This window comes from Macadamia integrifolia, chromosome 6 (genome assembly GCF_013358625.1).
Source record: "Macadamia integrifolia cultivar HAES 741 chromosome 6, SCU_Mint_v3, whole genome shotgun sequence".
NCBI classification, from domain to species: domain Eukaryota; kingdom Viridiplantae; phylum Streptophyta; class Magnoliopsida; order Proteales; family Proteaceae; genus Macadamia; species Macadamia integrifolia.
Window position 1 is genome coordinate 14,981,806 of NC_056562.1, and position 19,441 is coordinate 15,001,246.

General features: G+C 38.2%; 3 protein-coding genes across 4 annotated transcripts in view; all 3 read left to right on the forward strand.

The window, feature by feature from the left end:
* Positions 1 to 1,760: 1,760 nt before the first annotated feature.
* On the forward strand, positions 1,761 to 2,893 carry LOC122081617. 2 transcript variants are annotated; one of them, XM_042648802.1, is made up of 3 exons: positions 1,761 to 2,236; positions 2,338 to 2,501; positions 2,625 to 2,893. In XM_042648802.1, the coding sequence occupies exons 1-3, from the start codon at positions 2,155 to 2,157 to the stop codon at positions 2,640 to 2,642; spliced, it is 264 nt and encodes an 87-aa protein (XP_042504736.1). In that variant the 5' UTR covers positions 1,761 to 2,154; the 3' UTR covers positions 2,643 to 2,893. The 2 variants fall into 2 exon arrangements, with proteins under 2 accessions (XP_042504736.1, XP_042504735.1); XM_042648801.1 differs by having other exon boundaries at positions 1,766 to 2,236; positions 2,332 to 2,501.
* A 6,026-nt stretch (positions 2,894 to 8,919) lies between these two features.
* LOC122081551 (cell number regulator 8-like) lies at positions 8,920 to 11,266 on the forward strand. The gene is made up of 3 exons (XM_042648723.1): positions 8,920 to 9,324; positions 9,982 to 10,184; positions 10,818 to 11,266. Exons 1-3 carry the CDS (start codon positions 9,048 to 9,050, stop codon positions 11,049 to 11,051), a joined length of 714 nt encoding a protein of 237 aa, XP_042504657.1. The 5' UTR covers positions 8,920 to 9,047; the 3' UTR covers positions 11,052 to 11,266.
* Positions 11,267 to 12,744: 1,478 nt separating this feature from the next.
* Positions 12,745 to 19,441, forward strand: part of LOC122081039 (general transcription factor IIF subunit 2-like) — a 9,422-nt gene continuing 2,725 nt past the window's right edge. The window contains exons 1-5 of the mRNA XM_042647981.1: positions 12,745 to 13,043; positions 14,786 to 14,894; positions 17,074 to 17,204; positions 17,271 to 17,345; positions 17,488 to 17,637. Coding sequence (XP_042503915.1) covers positions 12,855 to 13,043; positions 14,786 to 14,894; positions 17,074 to 17,204; positions 17,271 to 17,345; positions 17,488 to 17,637 — 654 coding nt within the window. The 5' untranslated portion in view covers positions 12,745 to 12,854. The remainder of the gene's footprint in view (positions 13,044 to 14,785; positions 14,895 to 17,073; positions 17,205 to 17,270; positions 17,346 to 17,487; positions 17,638 to 19,441) is intronic.

The window sequence follows — 19,441 nt, forward strand, 5'->3', positions numbered from 1 at the left end:
CAGATTCAATGAGTTTCACATGATTGAAGCAAAAATGCTAAGGGCCCGTTTGGTATCTTTTTAAAAAAACGTTTATGGAGTTTTTTCGTTCTATTGGAACGAAAAAACGGAATCTTCTGTTTGGTGCACTTATGGTCCGTTTCTTTCTTTTTGGAACAAAAAATGAAAAAAAAAAACTGAAAAAACGAGATTGGACGGAACTCCATTTTGGAGTTCCGTCTTCCCAGTTTCGTTTCATTTTACAAAAAAAAAAAAAAAAAATTCCGGATAAAAATCTGAAATTTTGAAGCACCATTTTTTCGTTTAAAAACTGTGTTTTGACATAGAAACTGAAATTTTCGTTTTTGATACGAAACGACGTTTCTGGAACAAAAACGATACCAAACGGGCCCTAAGTCAATTGAAACTTGTATTGATTCGGATTTGGTCCTACCATTTCTTAAATCTAGACAGGTCTTCATAACTCTTAAGTTTCGTAATTTTTTTTTATTCGAGGGACTCGTTCAAATCAAAACTTGATTTTCCAACTATGTTATATATTGCTGAAGAAGTATAAAATTTACCAAAAAACAAAAAATTACAAAATCTTATTGAACAATTTTCTAGCTTGATATATCCTTATTTTTTCTATGTTAATATTCATATCCTCTCTCTCTCTCTCTGTTTTTATAAGTGGTCAGCTTTGGTCCAACATCAACAGCTACGCAATGGCTGGATTCCACATATATGGGATATGGTCAGGTTTTTGTAATTAATAACTAATAAATTCTCTCATATGCAATAACTCAATGGAGAGCAACTTCAACCTACCAACTATATATGCATTTCGACTTCCAATAATCCAATTCAGTGTATTAGGGAGACGCATGACGGTGGTGACAGACCTTGTTCTCTGGCCATTCAAGCCTTGGACTCTTCAACCCGTTATAAAATAATGCTATGCCTACGATGGCTTTTGTAGACTAAACAAGATGAGCCTTTGATTTGAGTTGCCTTGATGGGTAATCTGATCTGGCCATTCTGACCATTGGATGGAGAGAGACATAGTTGAAAAACTCAGAATCAGGAATCGGCTTGGCAATATATGTGGTGGGAGATTCCAAAGTCGACTCACTACTTCTAGCCTATACAAGCCATTCATCATCTAATATTTTAGGCCAAGGATGGATGTAATTTGTTGTCATCTTTTTTCTTTTTTCTTTTGTATGAATAACTTATTGTTATCAATGTGGTGAAATCATAAGTTGTACGTAATCTACTTTTGATTATCCTTTGTTTTGTTCTCAAAAGTTATTTAAGTTAAAGGTAAAAAACGAGGTTTTCAACATAAGTTGAAAGTGACGTATCATTTAAATTGTCATTGTTTTATGTGAAATGATAGGATTTATATCTTCATTGAAATTTAAAAAAAAAAAAAATCGTTATCATATATGGACAAAAGAGTTAAGGTTACAATTTCTTTTCGTCAACTTTGGTCATTCTTTGCTGCATTATATAGGTTTCATGTTTATTTTACTCGTTTTGATCCTAATTCCAAGTATAAAATCCTTCGTCACATTACCCTTGCGGCCTTGCCTAGTGGTAAAATTCTCTCTCACCCATTGGGTGTATGTGTGGAGTGGAGGGTGTTTTGAGTTTTGAGTATAGATAGGATTACACGTAAAATGAAGGGGAAGCAAGGTAGCTAGGTAGGTCCTGCTGCCAACTACGATGCCCTTGTGGTATTAAATCAATAATACAATATACACATGGGGCTGTCCCAAAGCAAAGGGAAATACATATACACAGCTCACAGCTGCAAGGGTATCTTGTGTGGCTAACGGATATGACAATGGTAGTGTGGTTCCCCCCCTCCATTAATGCCCAACCCATTTCCTTATCTCCACCTTGCTACTGCTCGCTGTGCTGATGCCAACGCCGCCGACGGTTTCAATTCTATCTTTATCCCTAAAACCATACTGTTCTTAGACCACTGTGTTGTTTCTTCTGTGATCCACTTATATAATATCTCATTAACACTCCCTCCCTATTAGTCCTCTGAGAGTCATTGAGATCGAGTTGAGACCTGACCTGACCTGACCTGATCTGCTCTGTCTGTCTCTCTTAGAGGCCCAAACAAAGGAACCCGGGAAGAGGAAGAAGAAGAAGACAGGAATGCAAGAAATGGAGCTCAAGCCCAGCATTATAACCCTCCTCTTCCTCTTCTTCATCCTGTCTCTGCCCAACTCGTCTCAAGGTTCGCACTCTACACCAACAACATATATATAGACTTTTATATAATATGTTTAGAATTATACAACTAATGCTAGATCTCTCCTTGTGTTGGACTAGGAGCTGGAGCTGGAGCTGGAGCCAATTCTGCAATTTTAGAATCAGAGATTTATGAGATTGATTACCGAGGCCCGGAGACCCATTCATATGTTCCTCCCCCAGATCGAACAGGATTAGGTGGTCATGGAAGACCTTTTGTTCATTACCATGGTCCAGGAAGAACTAATGATGTGAGAAGAGATGATACATACTTCTTTGTCAATTCTTTTCTACTCAAATCATCATTTTCAAGTTTTGTTTTTCTGGGAAACCTTTCTTTCTTTAAATTGCTTTATTGTTGTTTTCATTTGCAGGGAACTGATAGACCATAAACGGATAGGGAAGAGAAACATATATACAAGGCCACTTGATTGCTCGGACTTGAGTTACTACCATTACAACTCTCTTCCAATGTTTCAAATTTGGGACATTGGGAAGATAAATATAGATGGAAACTAAATCAAATTCTATCTTTGATTCTATGTAATACTCTTCAACTTTCTTATTCTTGTTCATGTAAATAAGGAATATCACTGTATCGTAATTGATGATAGGAATATATTCTGCTGTTTGCCTATCACTAGCTATATGCCTCTCCCCACAGATGTTTCTAATGTATTGGATTGGAAATCGCCATTAAAAGGCCTCCTTGGAGATCCTGAAATTGATCCTTTTTTTTTTCGGATGGATGATTTGATTTGATCCAATCTAGTGAGTTAAAACTACCAAATTATGGGATCTTTTTTGTTGGATGATCATATATATAACCACCCTCATCACCTCCCTCCCACAAAGGGAGTCTTATTTGAGGTTTTTTAATGTCACCAAAAATTGTCAATCTTGTAAATCAAAATCAGAAGTTTTGTCAGTTAATTCTCCATAATGACCCTATTTAATGATCCATTAATTTAGTTATTTATTTATCATAATTTTTTCTCTCGGTTACATAAGTCAAATTAAGAGGGATAACATTGGGAACATAGTTTTTATTAGTTGGTGATTAATGCATTTACAACAGACTCCTCAAAATGTGGGTTTTCCCCAAAGAATGCCATAAACTTTTAATGGTTAGGGCTAAAAATACCTTCTGCCGAGATTTAGCAAAAACTACACAAACTGAGAATAATGCCATAAAATGGTTAGGGCTAAAAATACATTCTGCTGAGATTTAGCAAAAACGACACAAACTGAGAATAATTATCTAGACTAAGATATATACATGACTAAAGACGAGCTTTAGAGTTGCAATTCCATTTCCTAACAAGTGATTCACACAATTGGAGCTGTTAGAGATACTGTCTGCACTGCTTTTTGAATTTCCCCACCAAAGCACCTTTTCAAAGAGACCTAAATACACATGACTTTGAGACAACACTACCTTTGATCTCAGGATTGGGTGGTGGAAGCAATACGGCAATTGAAAGCATTGTTCCACATAAGACGTACAAAGTTTCTGAACCTCTTGATCAGAAGGGAGCCTGTTCATAATTCGCCATGACTTCTTTACAGGTGAATCAACTAAAGTTCCCACATCAGCTTAAAGCTTCTTTGCTTCCATGCCCACAATCTCTTGCAACTTTTGCCACTGAGAAGCTTTTGACATAAGGAGACGATAGCATAGTATGTCAACCTGTCTTGTATCTTTTGCCATCATCAGTCTTTCCTCCAACAGCTGACTTAAAAAAAAATTCTGATTAATTACTAGGCTTTTCAAGCATTTCTTGCACATTTTGCATGAAAAGATTGAACTTATGAAGAGAGAGAGAGAGAGAGAGAGAGCCTAGTACATATCCTTCATGAAACAAGACATGTAGAAGTCTCAACTTAGATTATCCACAGCATTTGTTGTATTCATATGGACTAGATTACTTGCAGATTTGTATTGCATGAATCATATTAGAACTTAACTAGCATCAATTACTTCAAGCGATTTGCTCTGGAACTTATTCCAAAGAACCTGATAGGCAACATCCAACAGCAGCTGGTAGCAAAATCCTAGATTAAAACAAGCAACAGATGGGAAGGACAATGTAAATGCTTATGTGGTGGATCTTTGCTGTAGTCCATATTGATTTCTGCAACATTATAAAGTGCTCCAACATTGATTTACCCAATATACTCATAAGAATATTGGCATCATAGTCATCATCAAGAAGAGGTTGAGCAGCAAAATTATAGGCATCAATCCATAATGTAAAATTCATAAGCATCCACCATGAGACCATAACCATAAACAATATCTCAAATTCTATAAAATCTGGAAAGGCATAATCATCAGTCCATAATCTAAAAAACAGTCGTAAGAATCCACTAAATCACAACCATGATATCTCAGATTCTTGAAGATCATAGGCATCAATCCAACTGCTCAAACATCAACTGAAGAACCCTCCAAGAAAATAACTTCTCCAGCAATCCAATTATAAAATGGTTAAACAGAATAGAAATAATAGAAAAAAAAAAATTTTGAAGAAACAAATTCAGATTTGCAAAATTAGACTACCTACATCGGAATTCTGATCCACTAATCAGTAGAACAAACTGAAGAACTAGCAAGTCCCGAAGGCACACCACTCCAATTTTCATTGAGTGACAACACATCTCCTAGCGCATTGGCCATGTCATCAACATTATCAATAGGCTCAGCTATAGACAAAGGATAAATGAAATTCCATAAGTTACTAGAAAACACTTCCAAGTAGGCAACTAAGGCAAATACGAATGAATAACCAGGAAACTGAAAATTACCTCTGAAATCTAAATCGAACATCCAATTTCGAAGGCAAATCAATGCTTCAGAAGCGCAAGGTAGTAGTTTGCTCTGATACTTGTCAATAACCTGACCCCCAGCACTAAAAGTTGACTCTGAGGCAACAGTTGAAACTTGAATAGCCAAGACGTCGCGAACCATCCGAGCCACATCAGGATACTTTGACCCATTTGTCTTCCAATAGGACAACACATCAAAGTCATGATAATGTTCGGTGAATGGGATCTTTGGTTCTTCTAGATACACATCCAACTCAGACTTTCCACTTCCATCAACCAACAGCATACTATTAAATCTCGAAAATTCCTGTGGAATATAGAATCAAAATAAAATCAGTTAAAATTATACACACTTGCAAACTGAAATAATAATAATAATAATAAAAATCAAATTTATTTACCTTTAAATCAGAAAGAGCTCCAGAACTACAAGTACCACCAGGACTCGATAAAGTTGCAGGAGTCTCTTGACCATCCATGCTCTTGTATTCATTAAAGAGTCGATACAATCCACTTTTCATACGGATGGACATCTCAAATGCATTTGGGTCTAGTTGTGAAATCTTATTTAACGCCCAGTCACAAAATCAAGCTTGTAGCGAGGGTCAAATACCAAAGCAATGGCCAAAATCACACTATAGTGACCCCAATACTTATCAAAATTCTTCTTCATCTCCTTTGCCATATGCTTCATTAAATTCTTCCCATGTAATACCTCTTCCAAAAAACTTTTGTGGATCTTCCAAACATTGTGAAAATATAAATTTGAAGTGGGGTACTTGGAACTAGAGAGAAAAACAATTATTTCATTAAAGGGTTGCAAAAAACTAGTCATTTTTTCAATCCACAACCATTGGCTAGAATCTGGGCAATCCTTACAATTGGGGTCCATTAACTGAAGGTTCTCAAATACTTTCCAATAAAACAAGGCAGACTCAAGCATGTGATAAGTTGAATTCCACCTCGAAGATACATCTGCATGTAAGCCCTTACTACTTGATATTCCCAACAGCTTACAAATTTCCAAGAATTGCACCTTTCTTACTTGAAATGCTTTCACATAAGCTATACTAGACCAAACCAATAACACAATCTCATCTATACACTCCAATATATCTTGTACAATGAGATTTAGAACATGAGCACAACACTGATTATGAAAGAAATAACCACTACACGGAATAGCATTCTTCAAATTCAAATTTGTTTTCAATAAATCAACAAAACCTAGATTTGCACTAGCATCGTCCAAAGTAATTGAGAACAGTTTCTGTTCAATGCCCCATTCAAACAACATCTTTGAAACCATCTCACATATATGAACACTAGTATGTGGAGGTGGCATTATGCAAAATCTCAACAGCTTCTTATGCAAAACCCAATCCTGATCAATATAATGCACAGTCAAAGAAATATATATATATATATATATCATTAGTAATGGATGTCCACAAATTACTTGTCAGGGATAACTTTCCATTGAAGGAATTAAGCATATCCTTGATTCTCTTCCCCTCCATATTGTAATACTTCATAATCTCATTCATTTGTGTGTTTTTGATAACATGGGAGTAATCTGGGAATACGTACGAGATCAAGTCCCTAAACTCATCATCCTCAACAAAATCTAAAGGCCACTCATGTCTGATAATAAGCCTGGTGATTTTGTCACGCACTATGTCCTGATCAATTTTCCTATCTCTCATCAGCAATCTCCCTTCATTTGCACCCATCATCATATGAAAGACATCTTTGTTTTCCCTTTTTGGGCAACTTAGAAGATGTCTCCTAAGGCTACCAATTCCATTAATACTACTGTCAGCCATATAGACATTCCCACATTTAATGCATTTTGCCCTATCCCTCCCATCATCAAAATTTTTCCCAGAGAGTGGTATAAAATCATCCCAAACAGAACTTCTTTTTCTTCTCTTCTTACTTGAATTTGTTGCAGAAGTTATAGTATCTGTACCTTCCTTCGCTTCCTCATCAGAAAGATCAACTGCCTTAACATCATGCTCAACTTCCTTTGACATTTCTCTAAATTCTAACTACTGTCAATGGGAAACCATATCACATAATTAGAACCATTGAAATCTAATATTCTAATTCATACACTAGTCACATAAATTCATAATTTCATATAGACAAAAAAACATGTTCAGAAATGGAAAAATAAGTCATTACAGAAATCATAGGCCTTCTACAGCCATCTTGATTACACTATATTAACCATTTCAGCACGTCAGCACCCAAAACACACCGTGTATTGAACATACAACGTAACAAACTGAAATTTTGTCCCAATCCCCTACAAAAAACAATATGTTCGAAGTCTTTGAGTAGTTAGAATCAACCATTTAAGAGAGAGTAAAGCATATCAGTTTTTCCAGACTTCGTATTCAGTTGTCTCCCACATGGCAAATAATAACAATCACATAGTAATTTTAAGTTCAAACACAACCTAAATATTATTCAAAATCCCTTAATAGCCATACAACAACCCAGCACACAATGAGAGGGGGAGGGAGAGGGGGGGGGGGTACCAACTTCAGAATTTGCATCGCTGCAGTCAAACCTTTCCCAATCATAAGATGAACTGCTACTGCACGAAGCATAAAACTGGCATGCCTCAACAAACTACAATCCCTCCCTAGTAGAACACAACCCCCAAATATCACCACAAAGTGAGAACATACCAAAAAGTATAGAATTACACATTCAAAGCTCATTATGTAAGCCCACCACCTTTTATATACAAATCTAACTCAATCCCACCTCTCCAGTAATCAATATATGTAGCCAATAACGCCTCTTATACTAACATGTAAGCAAAACCCTTTAGGTGTTTATATGCCACACCCAATATTATCATTAAAAACTGCATCCACCATTGCATGCTTGAAAGAACTTTAGGACAAGTAGAAAGTGAACATTACATGCAACTCCCAAGTGGCAACATGTCAATTCTGGTAATCTCCGGTAGAGTCAACCCGAGAATTTCCTCAGGAAACATCAGAAGACCAAAAATCACATAAGCTGGCAATTATAACCTAGAATCAGAAGAACCCAAAACAAGAACAATCCATGACTAGAAATCCGTTAAATTCATAGATGTAAATACTTCCATTTAAACAGAAAGCAAAGTGGCACAGAAAGTTAAGAATTAGAGTTATTTCAGGCGAGGAAACGAGCACAATGTCACCATAATGGGAATGAAAGAAAATTTGGCGTCATTGAGAATAACATGGGTTAGATTCTCCAGATCTCTAGAAGAAAACGACAAACCCTAGAAGTTCAGATCGACCGAAAACAAGAGACGAGGGAAGAGATTATGCCAAGCCTTCCGAGAGACTAAGAGCACTGAAAGAACCCACACCGAGAGAGAGAGAGATCCTTTAGGAAAGCCACCGTGTGGCGTGAAACTGGAACCATGAGAGCACTGACCACTGAGAGAGTGAAAGGTGAGAGATCGGTGACGGTCCGTCTTCTTCCATTAGGGCTCGCTTCGAGAAAATTACCAGAGATGATCAAGCGTTGCACTTGGAAGTGTGAGGGCTCCGTCGAGGCCGGAGAGGCCGAGGCGTGATACCGAGACACTGAGATAGTGAGAACTCAGTCGTCGGAAGTGACGGAGAGGCCGAAAGGGTAACGTCGTGTCGTCAATCGTCGCAGTGAGAGACGGTTGGTCCGATTTCGTTTTTTGGTCGGTTTTATCGATCCTAGACCAATCCGGTCGGTTTTATTCTTTCTTTCCTTTTCTCAGCATCCAAACATATTGTTCCCTATTAGATGAATCAAGTCAATCAACAAGAATAGGAGGCTTAAGGAAAAAGACAAAACAAGAGACGGGAAACGTCGTCGGCCAGTTGGCCACCATTTCTTTTCTCTTCTGTCTTGGCTTCTGTGCTGTTTACTTTGTCCGTTCTTCTCAGACTTCTTTTTTGCATCTGGTAGGGCTCGCTTTCATGGCTAATTCGGAAGAATCGAGCCCTCTTATTGCCAATCTAGGCGACGGAGATGTTAGCGCTGGTTGCGGTGAGAAAGAGTCGAAATCTGTGCCTGTGGAATCGGGAGAGATCGGTCGTGTTGGTGTTGGTGTTGGTGTTGGTTGGACTGCCGATGGGCTTCCATTAGGCCACGGAAGTGTAGTCGGGGAGCCAGTGGCTCGTGCTCGTTGGGATTCGTCTCTCTTTGCTTGCCTTGGCCGGAATGATGAGTTCTGCAGCAGTGATCTTGAAGTCTGTAAGTTTCATTTACTCCATTCTCTGGTGATTATGGGGATTAGATTGTGATGAATTGTCTTCGGAATGGTATTTGAATTTTCCACATACTTTTACGATCAATTGTTCGTCAGATCGCGTTACTCCGCCTGGTTTGTCGGTGTCTTTATAGATTGGAAGAAGCCCCCTCCCTTCAAACCCTCGTTCATGCCCCAAAGTTATGAGAAGTGTGTCTAAGCATGAAAAGCGTCCATGTTTCTATACTTTCTGTATTTTGCATGTAAACGAGTTTACCAGCAATCAGAGCCTTAATAAATCATCTGAGCACTGGCTTTGCTCACGGACCACAAAATTGATCTCAAGCTTGTTGATTACCCATTGTATCACTTGATATCAATCTTAAGATCAGAGTATTGATATTAAATTGGAGGCCAGGATAACTATCATATTTCCCATTATTGTTGTTGCTTGGGGGTCAGTCTTTCAGGTTGCAAGGTTCAGGAGGGTTGAGGCTTTAATGTTAATTGAGAATAATTTGTACTCCAACTTATGCATCTGTATTTCATACTTAGTAGTCTCCAGCTGCTGAGATGCTAAAAGGTTTTCAATCCGTTGGTTTCATTGCATTTCACATATTTTTGTTGGTCTTTCATACACTGACAAGCTGTAATCTGGCTAGGTCTCCTTGGAAGTGTTGTCCCTTGTATGCTATATGGCAGCAATGTTGAGAGACTAGGCTCTGGTACAGGGGCTTTTGCTAACCATTGCTTGCGTTACACTGCACTTTACCTGCTTGGAAATACCCTTTTTGGTTGGAATTGCGTAGCACCCTGGTTTTCATATCCCAGCCGAACTGCAGTCCGCCGTAAATTCAATCTCGAGGCAAGTTATTTTGTTAATTTTTTTTGTCTTGTGATAGCTTCATTGATTAGTGTTTGTTACGTCGATTCCCCTTAATCTATTTGTTATTCAGCAAGTATTCATTTTATTGATGTGGATCACCTGTTACATCAGATGTCTATTTGGATACTACTCACTTTGAGTTGCATCATTAAAAGTCCTATTTCTATTGCACACATTGTTAGGGCTTGTTGGTAAGCCAGTATTGTTCACCACAACTTATTATGTATCCATGGTTTTGTATTAGCCAGATGTATTCTAATTTCTGGGGAAGGGGGTTAAAGTTTGCAATTGTAATTTTTGTTGGGAATGGGGGTTTTGAACTGGCCTACTGCTCTTGATATAGTCTCTCATCTTTATTTGTAATTTTTTCTATTTATGCCCACATGGACTGGCTCTTGTTAGGACAAGGGAAGTAAGCTACCCCCTTCCAACCATGTGATAGCAATCTGACCTAGAAGAGATGATTGAATTTAGAAGAAAATTTCTAGTGGAGAATATTCATTTATGTAGTTTTTGGGGTGGAAAAAATAAATAAAGGAGATGTGGTTTCTGCTTGATGTACTGCCCTCCCGTAAAATTAATATTTCTTCACTGTTTCAATTGTGAAAACAGGGTAGCTGTGAGGCATTATCTAGATCATGCGGGTGCTGTGGAAGTTTCATCGAGGATAATGAGCAACGAGAACAGTGTGAGACAGCATGTGACTTTGCAACTCACTTCTTCTGTCACACATGTTCCCTCTGCCAGGAAGGACGAGAGCTTCGCCGCAGGCTTCCTCATCCTGGATTCATCAGTCGGCCTGTGTTAGTCATGATACCTCCCATGGAACAGACAATGGGCCGTTGAGGGAGCATGAGATCATTCTGCTTGATCTTCTGATAACCTGTCTTTACTTCTATTATTGATGTGTGGCCGTGTGAATTATAGTCGTGTTATATGTACTGGTTAGGATACCCTGCACTTGGTTTGCTTGGCCAAGCGAAAATAAGATTTGTTAATAATGGGAGATTTACCTGTCGTGATTTATACATTCTACCTCTATGTCAAATATTCGTTTCTTATGTTCTCTCATGTGGTGCATTCGAAATACAGCCGAAACAGCATCTGCAGGATTGATAAGGTTTTTGCATGGCAAGTTTCAAGATGGGAGTGCTACTTACATCTTACTGGATTGCATGGATCCGAAAGGGCAAAAAAGGTTCTCTGAGTCGCCAGGGCAGGAAGGAATGCTGGCACCTTCTATGTCTCTCCTCACGTGAAATGATAAATATGACATATATGATATTTTTTTGTTGCACCTCGTTGGTGTGTTCCCCTATCCCGTTTCCATGTAGAACCCTCTCCTTTTTTGTATTTTGGGTGATAGTTTCATACACGGTCGGTTTAGGAAAGGCCACCATAGATCAGATGGGAGTCCAAATTTTGTAGATATTACTTAGGCCCCTCACTTGTATGTCAAACTTTAACGAAAAAAAGAATTTGCCAAGTGGCAAAATAGAGCTTTGAAAATTAATGTGACAGGTGAAAGTGCATAACAAGAGGAGCATGCCTGTAAGACTATTTCATAGTTGTTTCTCAGTGATCAGAAAAATAAATCAATGTTACTGAGTATAACTTACAAGAACGGCAAGCTGGGAGCTAAAATTTTGGGTAGGTGGTCTTCAGTTTTTATGAGAAGTTTTATTTTAAACAGAACTTACCAAGTGGTAAAATAAAAAGATTTAAAAATTTAGAACTATAGGAGAATAATGGTAGGAGTATTGTAGACATGCATGGGATGGCAATGCAATAAATGAGAGGGTTGATTGATTTAGGCTCTAAAACTTAACATATGGTTAATCCTAACCATCTACTATCTATCAAATGGTCTTGAATACATCCTCATTTTCATTTAGCATATTAAAGGTGGGTTGCTTTGATTATTTATTTTTTTAAGTTGAAATGGTAAAGATATAAGTTTATAGAGACTGGCCGCTCGAACGAGTTTTTCCTCGGAAAATTTGTTGAAGACATATAGATGGCTGAAAATAAAGGAAAAATTTTTAAGATGTAAATGGCTGGAACCAGAAACTACCATTTTACCTTGTCATGTGGCAAAAGTGAGTAGTGTATTTTTGTTGGGAAAAAAAATGTGCACCTGCCAACACTTTCATTATCCCACCTCCCACTTCATTTTTCATCCCAAAAATTCTGTGGGGAGGCACTGAGTAACAGTGAGGATCCAACATGCGTATGCCGAGACTCTCAATCATTGCATCCTCAGTATCGCTCACAATTGAGAATTTGGATCCCTTTCCACCCTTCACATTGTTGTAGTGCCACACATTGGGGCAACGATCCCCCCTCCAAGGAAAAATTAAACAATCAATCAGGCATGCTGAGGACTGTGACATCACAGGAATGTGAGGTCAGCAATCTCGAAATATGCCAATATGGCATTATCCATATATTATGGGTCCCGCATGATACATTGTAGGTGCCTCAGTATAGTATACCATACACCTGAGTACCATGTATATAATAGGGCGGGTACTCGGCCTAGGAGAGAGGAGGCGGTAGAAAGGCTTATTTTATTGTGGGGTTTGTTCGTTAAAGGAAAATCGAAAAACGGTTTTCTTCCTCTCTCTCTCTCGCTCTCTCTGTTGGCTTATGGAAGACAAGTGCAGCCATGAAAACCTGCTCGAAACGGCCAGAGCAGACCGAGCAGTTTGGCTGATGAAGTTTCCCCCGGTGGTGTCTCGGTCATGGAAATCTTCCACCGACTCCACTCGTCCCCTCGCTAAGGTCGTTATCTCCGTCGATCCTCTCCGTTCTAGCGACGACAACTCTTCTCCACAGGTGATAAACCACTAACCATTTCCTTCCCTTTTTGCGGCATCTGGTCTTCTCCCTAGATTGTTCTCTCCGAGTGCTTCTTCTGCTTTCGTTTTCCCAAAAGCGAAAACCAACTTCGATGTGTTCGAGATCTTCTTATCTTGGTAGCTTTCCTTCGGTTTTTGAGTGAGAATCGTCGTTAAATTATTTACGTTGTGATCTTTTGTGATCTTTGAGACATTGCATGTAACGAATCATTCTCTCTCTGTCTCTCTGTGTCCAAGAAACTGATCATTTGGTTGTTCTATCCTGAAAGAACAGAGTAGCTCGGAGACCATTAGTCTTGAGACGGGGCTGTTTATTGTAACAGCTGCGTCATCCTCAGAAATACAAGTGGTCATCGTAGGGTTTGAATCAATAAAAATACACAGCATTTCCTATTTTCTTCGGTGGTCAATCTTATTAGAGAAATGAGCGGTTGATGAAAGGGTTTGCTTCTTCTATTTGGTTAGCTTTCTTTTTTGGGTTCTTAAATGAAATATTTACAAGAACTACCCTATCTAAGAAATTGAAAGATGAGCATTGTCCGTAAATGGGCTGACTGACTCATTTTTAGTGTAGCACCGTTTTTCAAGTTCCCTGCAGGACATGAACCAAAGCTTCGTAGACTTTTGGTGGTAGTGGGGGCTGAGGTGTGAAATCCTAGAACTGATAATGAAACTGAGCATCCATCCTTAGATGGGTACTGAAGGGATTCATTGTTTATAAGAATTTTTTTTTTTTTTTTTGTTACTAGGTTTAATTAATTTCTTCAGAGGGTTGCCTCTTTGATTCCAGTGTGTTTCCTTGTTCTTTTGAAGCTGGCCTGAGTTGTGACCAAGGATGAAGGTATCGATATCGGTTGCTGTAATGGTCAGTTAAATTTAAGATACGTATCAGAGGGTATGGTATTGGTATTGGAGATACTTTAAACCATTGTTGTAACTGCTAGTGGGTTTGACTTATTCTGTAAATTTCTGTTGCAGAGAGAGAGAGAGAGATGCTGTTTCTCTCTGATAATGTTTAGTTGTTTTATAAAGTAATTAATCAACCCCAAGACGTAGGATCCTACTATACAGAAAAATATAACTATTATGAAAACAACTGGTGACGGTGGTATCTATAGGTTTGTATTATTGGTTAAATGAATCCTACCTCATGACTTAGCAGATATGTGATGAGATCTCTTGTATGTAAATGTACCACAGTTACCTAACTGGATTTTGTCCATTTGCATGTGTTTACATTCAACGCACCCTTTATGTACTTGTAGGATGTTGCAAACACCACATGACCACAATGGCGCAATCACATGATACTTGCACAGTTGTCCGTCCATATTACTATGACTGTAATACTGCTACTCATGTTTATTAGCCTAATCATCACTACTTCTGTGCTTTTAGTTGGAGGTTTATTTAATTTGACTTATAGTCTGATGGGAGAATAAACCATCTTCAGTAATGGGCAATGATAAAATTTATTTCATGTGACATGTTTCCAATCAAATGGGTACTGAAGCTATTGAGTCAGCAATTAGAAAATCTGTAGAGTAAGCCTTAATTCATGCTAGTCAGGGGAACAAATCTTTGCATCTTTAGTCCTCTTCTTTTGTATTTCTTTAATTTTAAACCATTAGTATTTGGGCATGCTTCTTATTGAGTTACATACTCTTTCATATTACTTTTTGCCATCTAATTTTTACAAATTGCTTGAATCATGATCAGTTCACGATGGAGTTGAATGGCAGTGAATCTGGGAATGCACCTAAGTGTTACTCTTTGAATATGTCTGAAGACTTTGTACCAATGTGTGTTTTTTCCCAGACGAGTCAAGGTGAGGACTACGACATACTTCTTAAGCATTCTTGTTTCAATGTTCAAAATCTAATGATGCAACTTGTAGCCTTTTTTAGCCACATACTCTACCAATTTGGCACATTTGCTTTCATATTTCATGATCAAGAACAGTCTCTTTTTCCTTCAGCTATCAATATTTTACATGGAACTTGGGATTACTTTCACATCATCATCACCTAGGTGTATTATTGACCTGTCTGGTTTGTCTTGGTGTTAATCTACAAACTTCTTGTTACTTAGCAGGGTGAAAAAATAGAAGTTAGGACTTTTAGTTTTAGAATTGGCAATTCTTATCAAAGCCATGACCATGACTAAATGGTGATATATGGATATTTTTGTGCTTCTAGGTTTCATATGCACAATAGAAGCTGCTTTGTCATGAGAGACCAGCTATAGGTATGAATTGGTAACCTTTGATCAACCAACATAACTTCGAACCTAGTAGGTCTATACAAAGGTGGCCATATTTTGATTGTTTTCCTTCAAAACTGGCTGATTTTCAAAATGCTTTGCATGATCAAGGAAAATCATGAAATAAAATCATGAAGTTAGAGAGCATGAGGCACTAGAGTTATGATTAATCTATCCAGTGTAGCATGCAATATATTATTCTATGATGTATAGCATATTATTTTTATTTATTCTGCAACTGGATTGTGAACCTCCCAATGCTACATAAAACATAGCATAGAACCTTGATTATCATGTTGCGTATAAGTCTTTAGACAGCTGTGTCCATTGTTTTTATTTTTATCATTGTACGGGCTCTCTTATAGTTTGATCACCTAATGTAACATTCCTTGCTTGCATAAATCATAATAATTGATTATGGAATGTAAAGATTGTCAACCTCATAGCTGGTAGTTAAGCTGATGATGGACAGCCAAAAACTGATCTGCAGTTTGATCACCTTTTAAAAGTTGTGGTTGAAGGGACTTGCAACGAATGCACATGTTGAAAGTCACTTTCCAAACATCAATCTTAAATGGGATAGCATATCCTGTCTAGTTCCTAAGAGATTCCTTGGCAAACAGGTCTATTGCCTTGACAACCTTGATTAGATTGCAGTACATTTTTTAAAGTTGATGTTGGTTCTATAGGGGTATTATTGTAATGGTATTTTAGTATTCTGTCCTTATGTGTACAGTAACTTAAGTCTAGTCTTAAGTTGTGGACCCAAGGTTCTATTTTCTTGTTTTCATATATAATCTTCCCTGGTCCCCCCCCCCCCCCCACAGTTTTAGTGTTTTGCTCCTCACTCAAACCGTAGGCAGTATTCTCTCATCATCCCTCTTCTTCTACTCTCTTTCTTATGACCAGATGTTGATTCAGGTTCTGTTATCTTACATGGAATCAGATCTGGGATTCCTTCTTGTTTCCTATTCTGAGTGTGGTTAGGGCTTTTTTGCCTGGTGTAAAGCCACCTATCCTGTTTGTTGTCTGTCAGAACCTCAGTTTCTTGAACATGCACATCTAGGGTTCCATCATTATTGTTACTGCATTTATGGAGGGTTTATATTCTTTATCCAAAGACACCCTTATTTCGGTTAGGTTTTGTTGTTTTGGCATATTCGCATAGGGGTTTGACTATCTACAGATTTTGTTTGATGACGCTGATTATTCCCCTCTGGTAAGTCACAAATGTCATTGTGAATACTTTATGGACTGATGATGTTCATTTGATGTGGAAGATCAGATTTTCCGTGTTCCTGCCAAAACCCTAACTTGTCGGGGAAAATCCTTCTTTCAAAAACCCCGTCTTGTTGGTTGATCGCTGTGATCTTTGGAGGAACTTTTCTTCCTATACTACACTTTCTATGGTCAAAATTTCAAACCAAACAGACAACCCTAACCACCTACAAGTTTAATACCTGAAAATTTGGTTCCAGAAGTAACACATCGAAGCTTTTACAATTTCCAAGCATGCATATCCAGACAGAGAGTCTAGCTTCTTCTATCACCGAAGATGATTGATATATTCATGTTTAATTTTTATGGTTAGAGGTTGGTGCTCTACATATGCACTTTTATACTTCGGCAGGATATGCCATTTATTAGTGATAGTCAACTGATGAATTGTACCTGGAGATATGTTATTCTTCTTCTTGGACTGTCGACTAAGTATAACAATCTGGATGAAAATCCTTGCTTTGTAGGAAAGGTTTCAGTGGAGGGGAAAGTGCTAAATAAATTTGACATGAAGCCCCATAATGAACACATTGGGGACTATGGCAAACTTTGCCGTGAAAGGACGAATAAATATATGACCAAAGCCCGACAAGTGCAGGTATAGTACAGTATATGTCTTTTTAGTTGGTATATAAATTTTTGTCACTTCTTATTCCTTTTAAAGGTGATTGATGACAATCGAGGAGTGCATATGAGACCAATGCCTGGACTGGTTGGTTTACTGCCATCTGGAGCCAAGGTATTTATCCATTACCATTCTATTAGTGTGTTATTTCTCTGTAAGCATTTTCACTGGTCACTTCTATTCAAATGGGAACTTAACCATCCCAAGATTATGTAAAATAGATATGTAAAGAGATTTTATCTGTTCCTTCTGCTAGGATAAGAAGAAAACAGTGCCAGTGAAAGGATCAGAGATGAAAAGAACAAGAAGAGACCGTGGAGAAATGGAAGATATTATGTTCAAGCTCTTTGAGAGGCAACCAAATTGGACATTGCGGCAATTGATCCAGGAGACAGACCAGCCTGAAGTATGTTCCAGTCTCCTTTCTTTTGGCGTAACTTTTCTTTTCAAAATGATGCGTGATTTTCAAATATCATTTGTATCCCTGTATGTTCCCATCTAGTTTTTTTTCTTCGAAGGCATATTACTGAGTTCTTTTGATCAGATCATGGATAAAATTTACATGCTGAGATATTCTTTTCCCACTTTAGTACTCCAAATTCCCTTGCCATCTATACAGAGATTTTTTTCACCCAGTTACTACTTTGCTTCATAAGAATGGTGTTGTCTTAAGAGGTAGAGGGAAAAGGCTATGGAGCTTAATGCTGCAGGACATAATGTTAAGTATGTGGAGGGAAGGAAATAGTAGAGTTCTTACAGCTTTGCAGAGCAAGCATATTCTATACACAGAGGTGATAACTTTCATTATATAATCTGATATTCTATTGTTAAGAGGATCTAGAAGAATGAGAGGTAGACTGTAAATGACTTGGGTAGTGGTTTTGGGTATAAATAAATATGACCTACAATGGTTGAATGGCAAAAGAGGATTCTTGTAATGACCTTATTTAGTAGGGATGAGGCTCGGTTGAGTTAGGTATAATGTGATTCCAAATGCTCATATTGCTCCTCAAAGTCCTTTACCAAGTTTCGGTGTATAGAAGTGTGATCCACTCATGGTATCAAGTATCAATACGATACAGACTGATACGACTGACTATCGAGATTAACCATGTCGATATAATTCATAGCTGATATATAAAAAAGTTGATGTACAGAACCGATACAAACTGATACACAAGCTGCCAAAACCCAAAAATACTAATTTTTTAAAGAAAGGCTTCTTACTACTATAATTTTTTTTAGTCAAATCTAAGGAGATCCCATTTACATTAAAAAACGACATAGGAGTAATTAAACAAGCAAAAATTTGCACTAAGGCTCATCAAAGCCGGGGTTTCCCCGGCCATCGTGGAAGAGAAGACAAATTCACCTGGCTCCCCTCTTCCAATGGGATATTTACCTCTTCCTTTGCTTGGTCCTTTGTCAGATCTACTGGCCCTGTTGTTCCCTGGCGTAATCTCGTCTGGTTCAAAGGTCACATTCCCCGCCATAGCTTTACCGCTGGAGATGTTTCTCCAACTGCCTTCCTACACAATCATTCCTTCTTCACCGTCACATCCCTATCAACCCCTCCTGCTGTCTTTGCCCCCTCGGCCATGAGGATATCGATCATATTTTCTTTGCTTGTCCCCTTTCCTCCCTGGTGTGGAAATCTGTCCTCGCTCGCTGTTGGCCTTCAGCTAGGTCAATCCTCCCTTTTGACAAGGAATGGATTTGGATAGACATGACATTTGCTGGATCCTCCTATGTGATACTATTGGCAAGCTGGCTTTCTCCTCTACTATCAATCATCTCTGGATGGAGCGAAACATGCGTAGATGGTCTTCCAACTCCCTCTCTCCGGACAAGATTTGGAAAGCCATATACTCTGATATTCCTCTAAAATCCAATCCCTCAATTCCATTTGCTTCCGGCCAATCCCTCGCTCCCCTAGAAATGCCCATATAATCTCCTCCTGGAACCTTTAGCCCCCCCTCCCCTTGTTGTGGCTTTGGCTGTTGGTTTCTTTTCTTGGCCCTTGATGGTTGCTGCTTATTTTGATTGTTTTGTTGCTTTTGCTTTGTTAGCTTAGGCCGCCCCTCCCCCCCTTTCCCTTGTATTTCCTTTTTCTCGTTGGGTATAAATTTATTTATTCATCCAAAAAAAAAGCCAGGGGTTGAAGTATTTTTAATAAAAAATAAATATTGATTTTTTTTTGGGGGGGGGGG

Excerpts from the sequence above, each read along its gene's own strand:
- LOC122081551 (XM_042648723.1), top strand. The coding sequence starts at position 9,048 with ATGGCTAATTCGGAAGAATCGAGCCCTCTTATTGCCAATCTAGGCGAC. Across the intron at positions 9,325-9,981 it reads CAGCAGTGATCTTGAAGTCT|GTCTCCTTGGAAGTGTTGTC; the intron begins GTAAGTTTCATT and ends TAATCTGGCTAG. Across the intron at positions 10,185-10,817 it reads GCCGTAAATTCAATCTCGAG|GGTAGCTGTGAGGCATTATC; the intron begins GCAAGTTATTTT and ends TTGTGAAAACAG.
- LOC122081617 (XM_042648801.1), top strand. The coding sequence starts at position 2,155 with ATGCAAGAAATGGAGCTCAAGCCCAGCATTATAACCCTCCTCTTCCTC. Across the intron at positions 2,237-2,331 it reads TCTGCCCAACTCGTCTCAAG|GAGCTGGAGCTGGAGCTGGA; the intron begins GTTCGCACTCTA and ends GTGTTGGACTAG.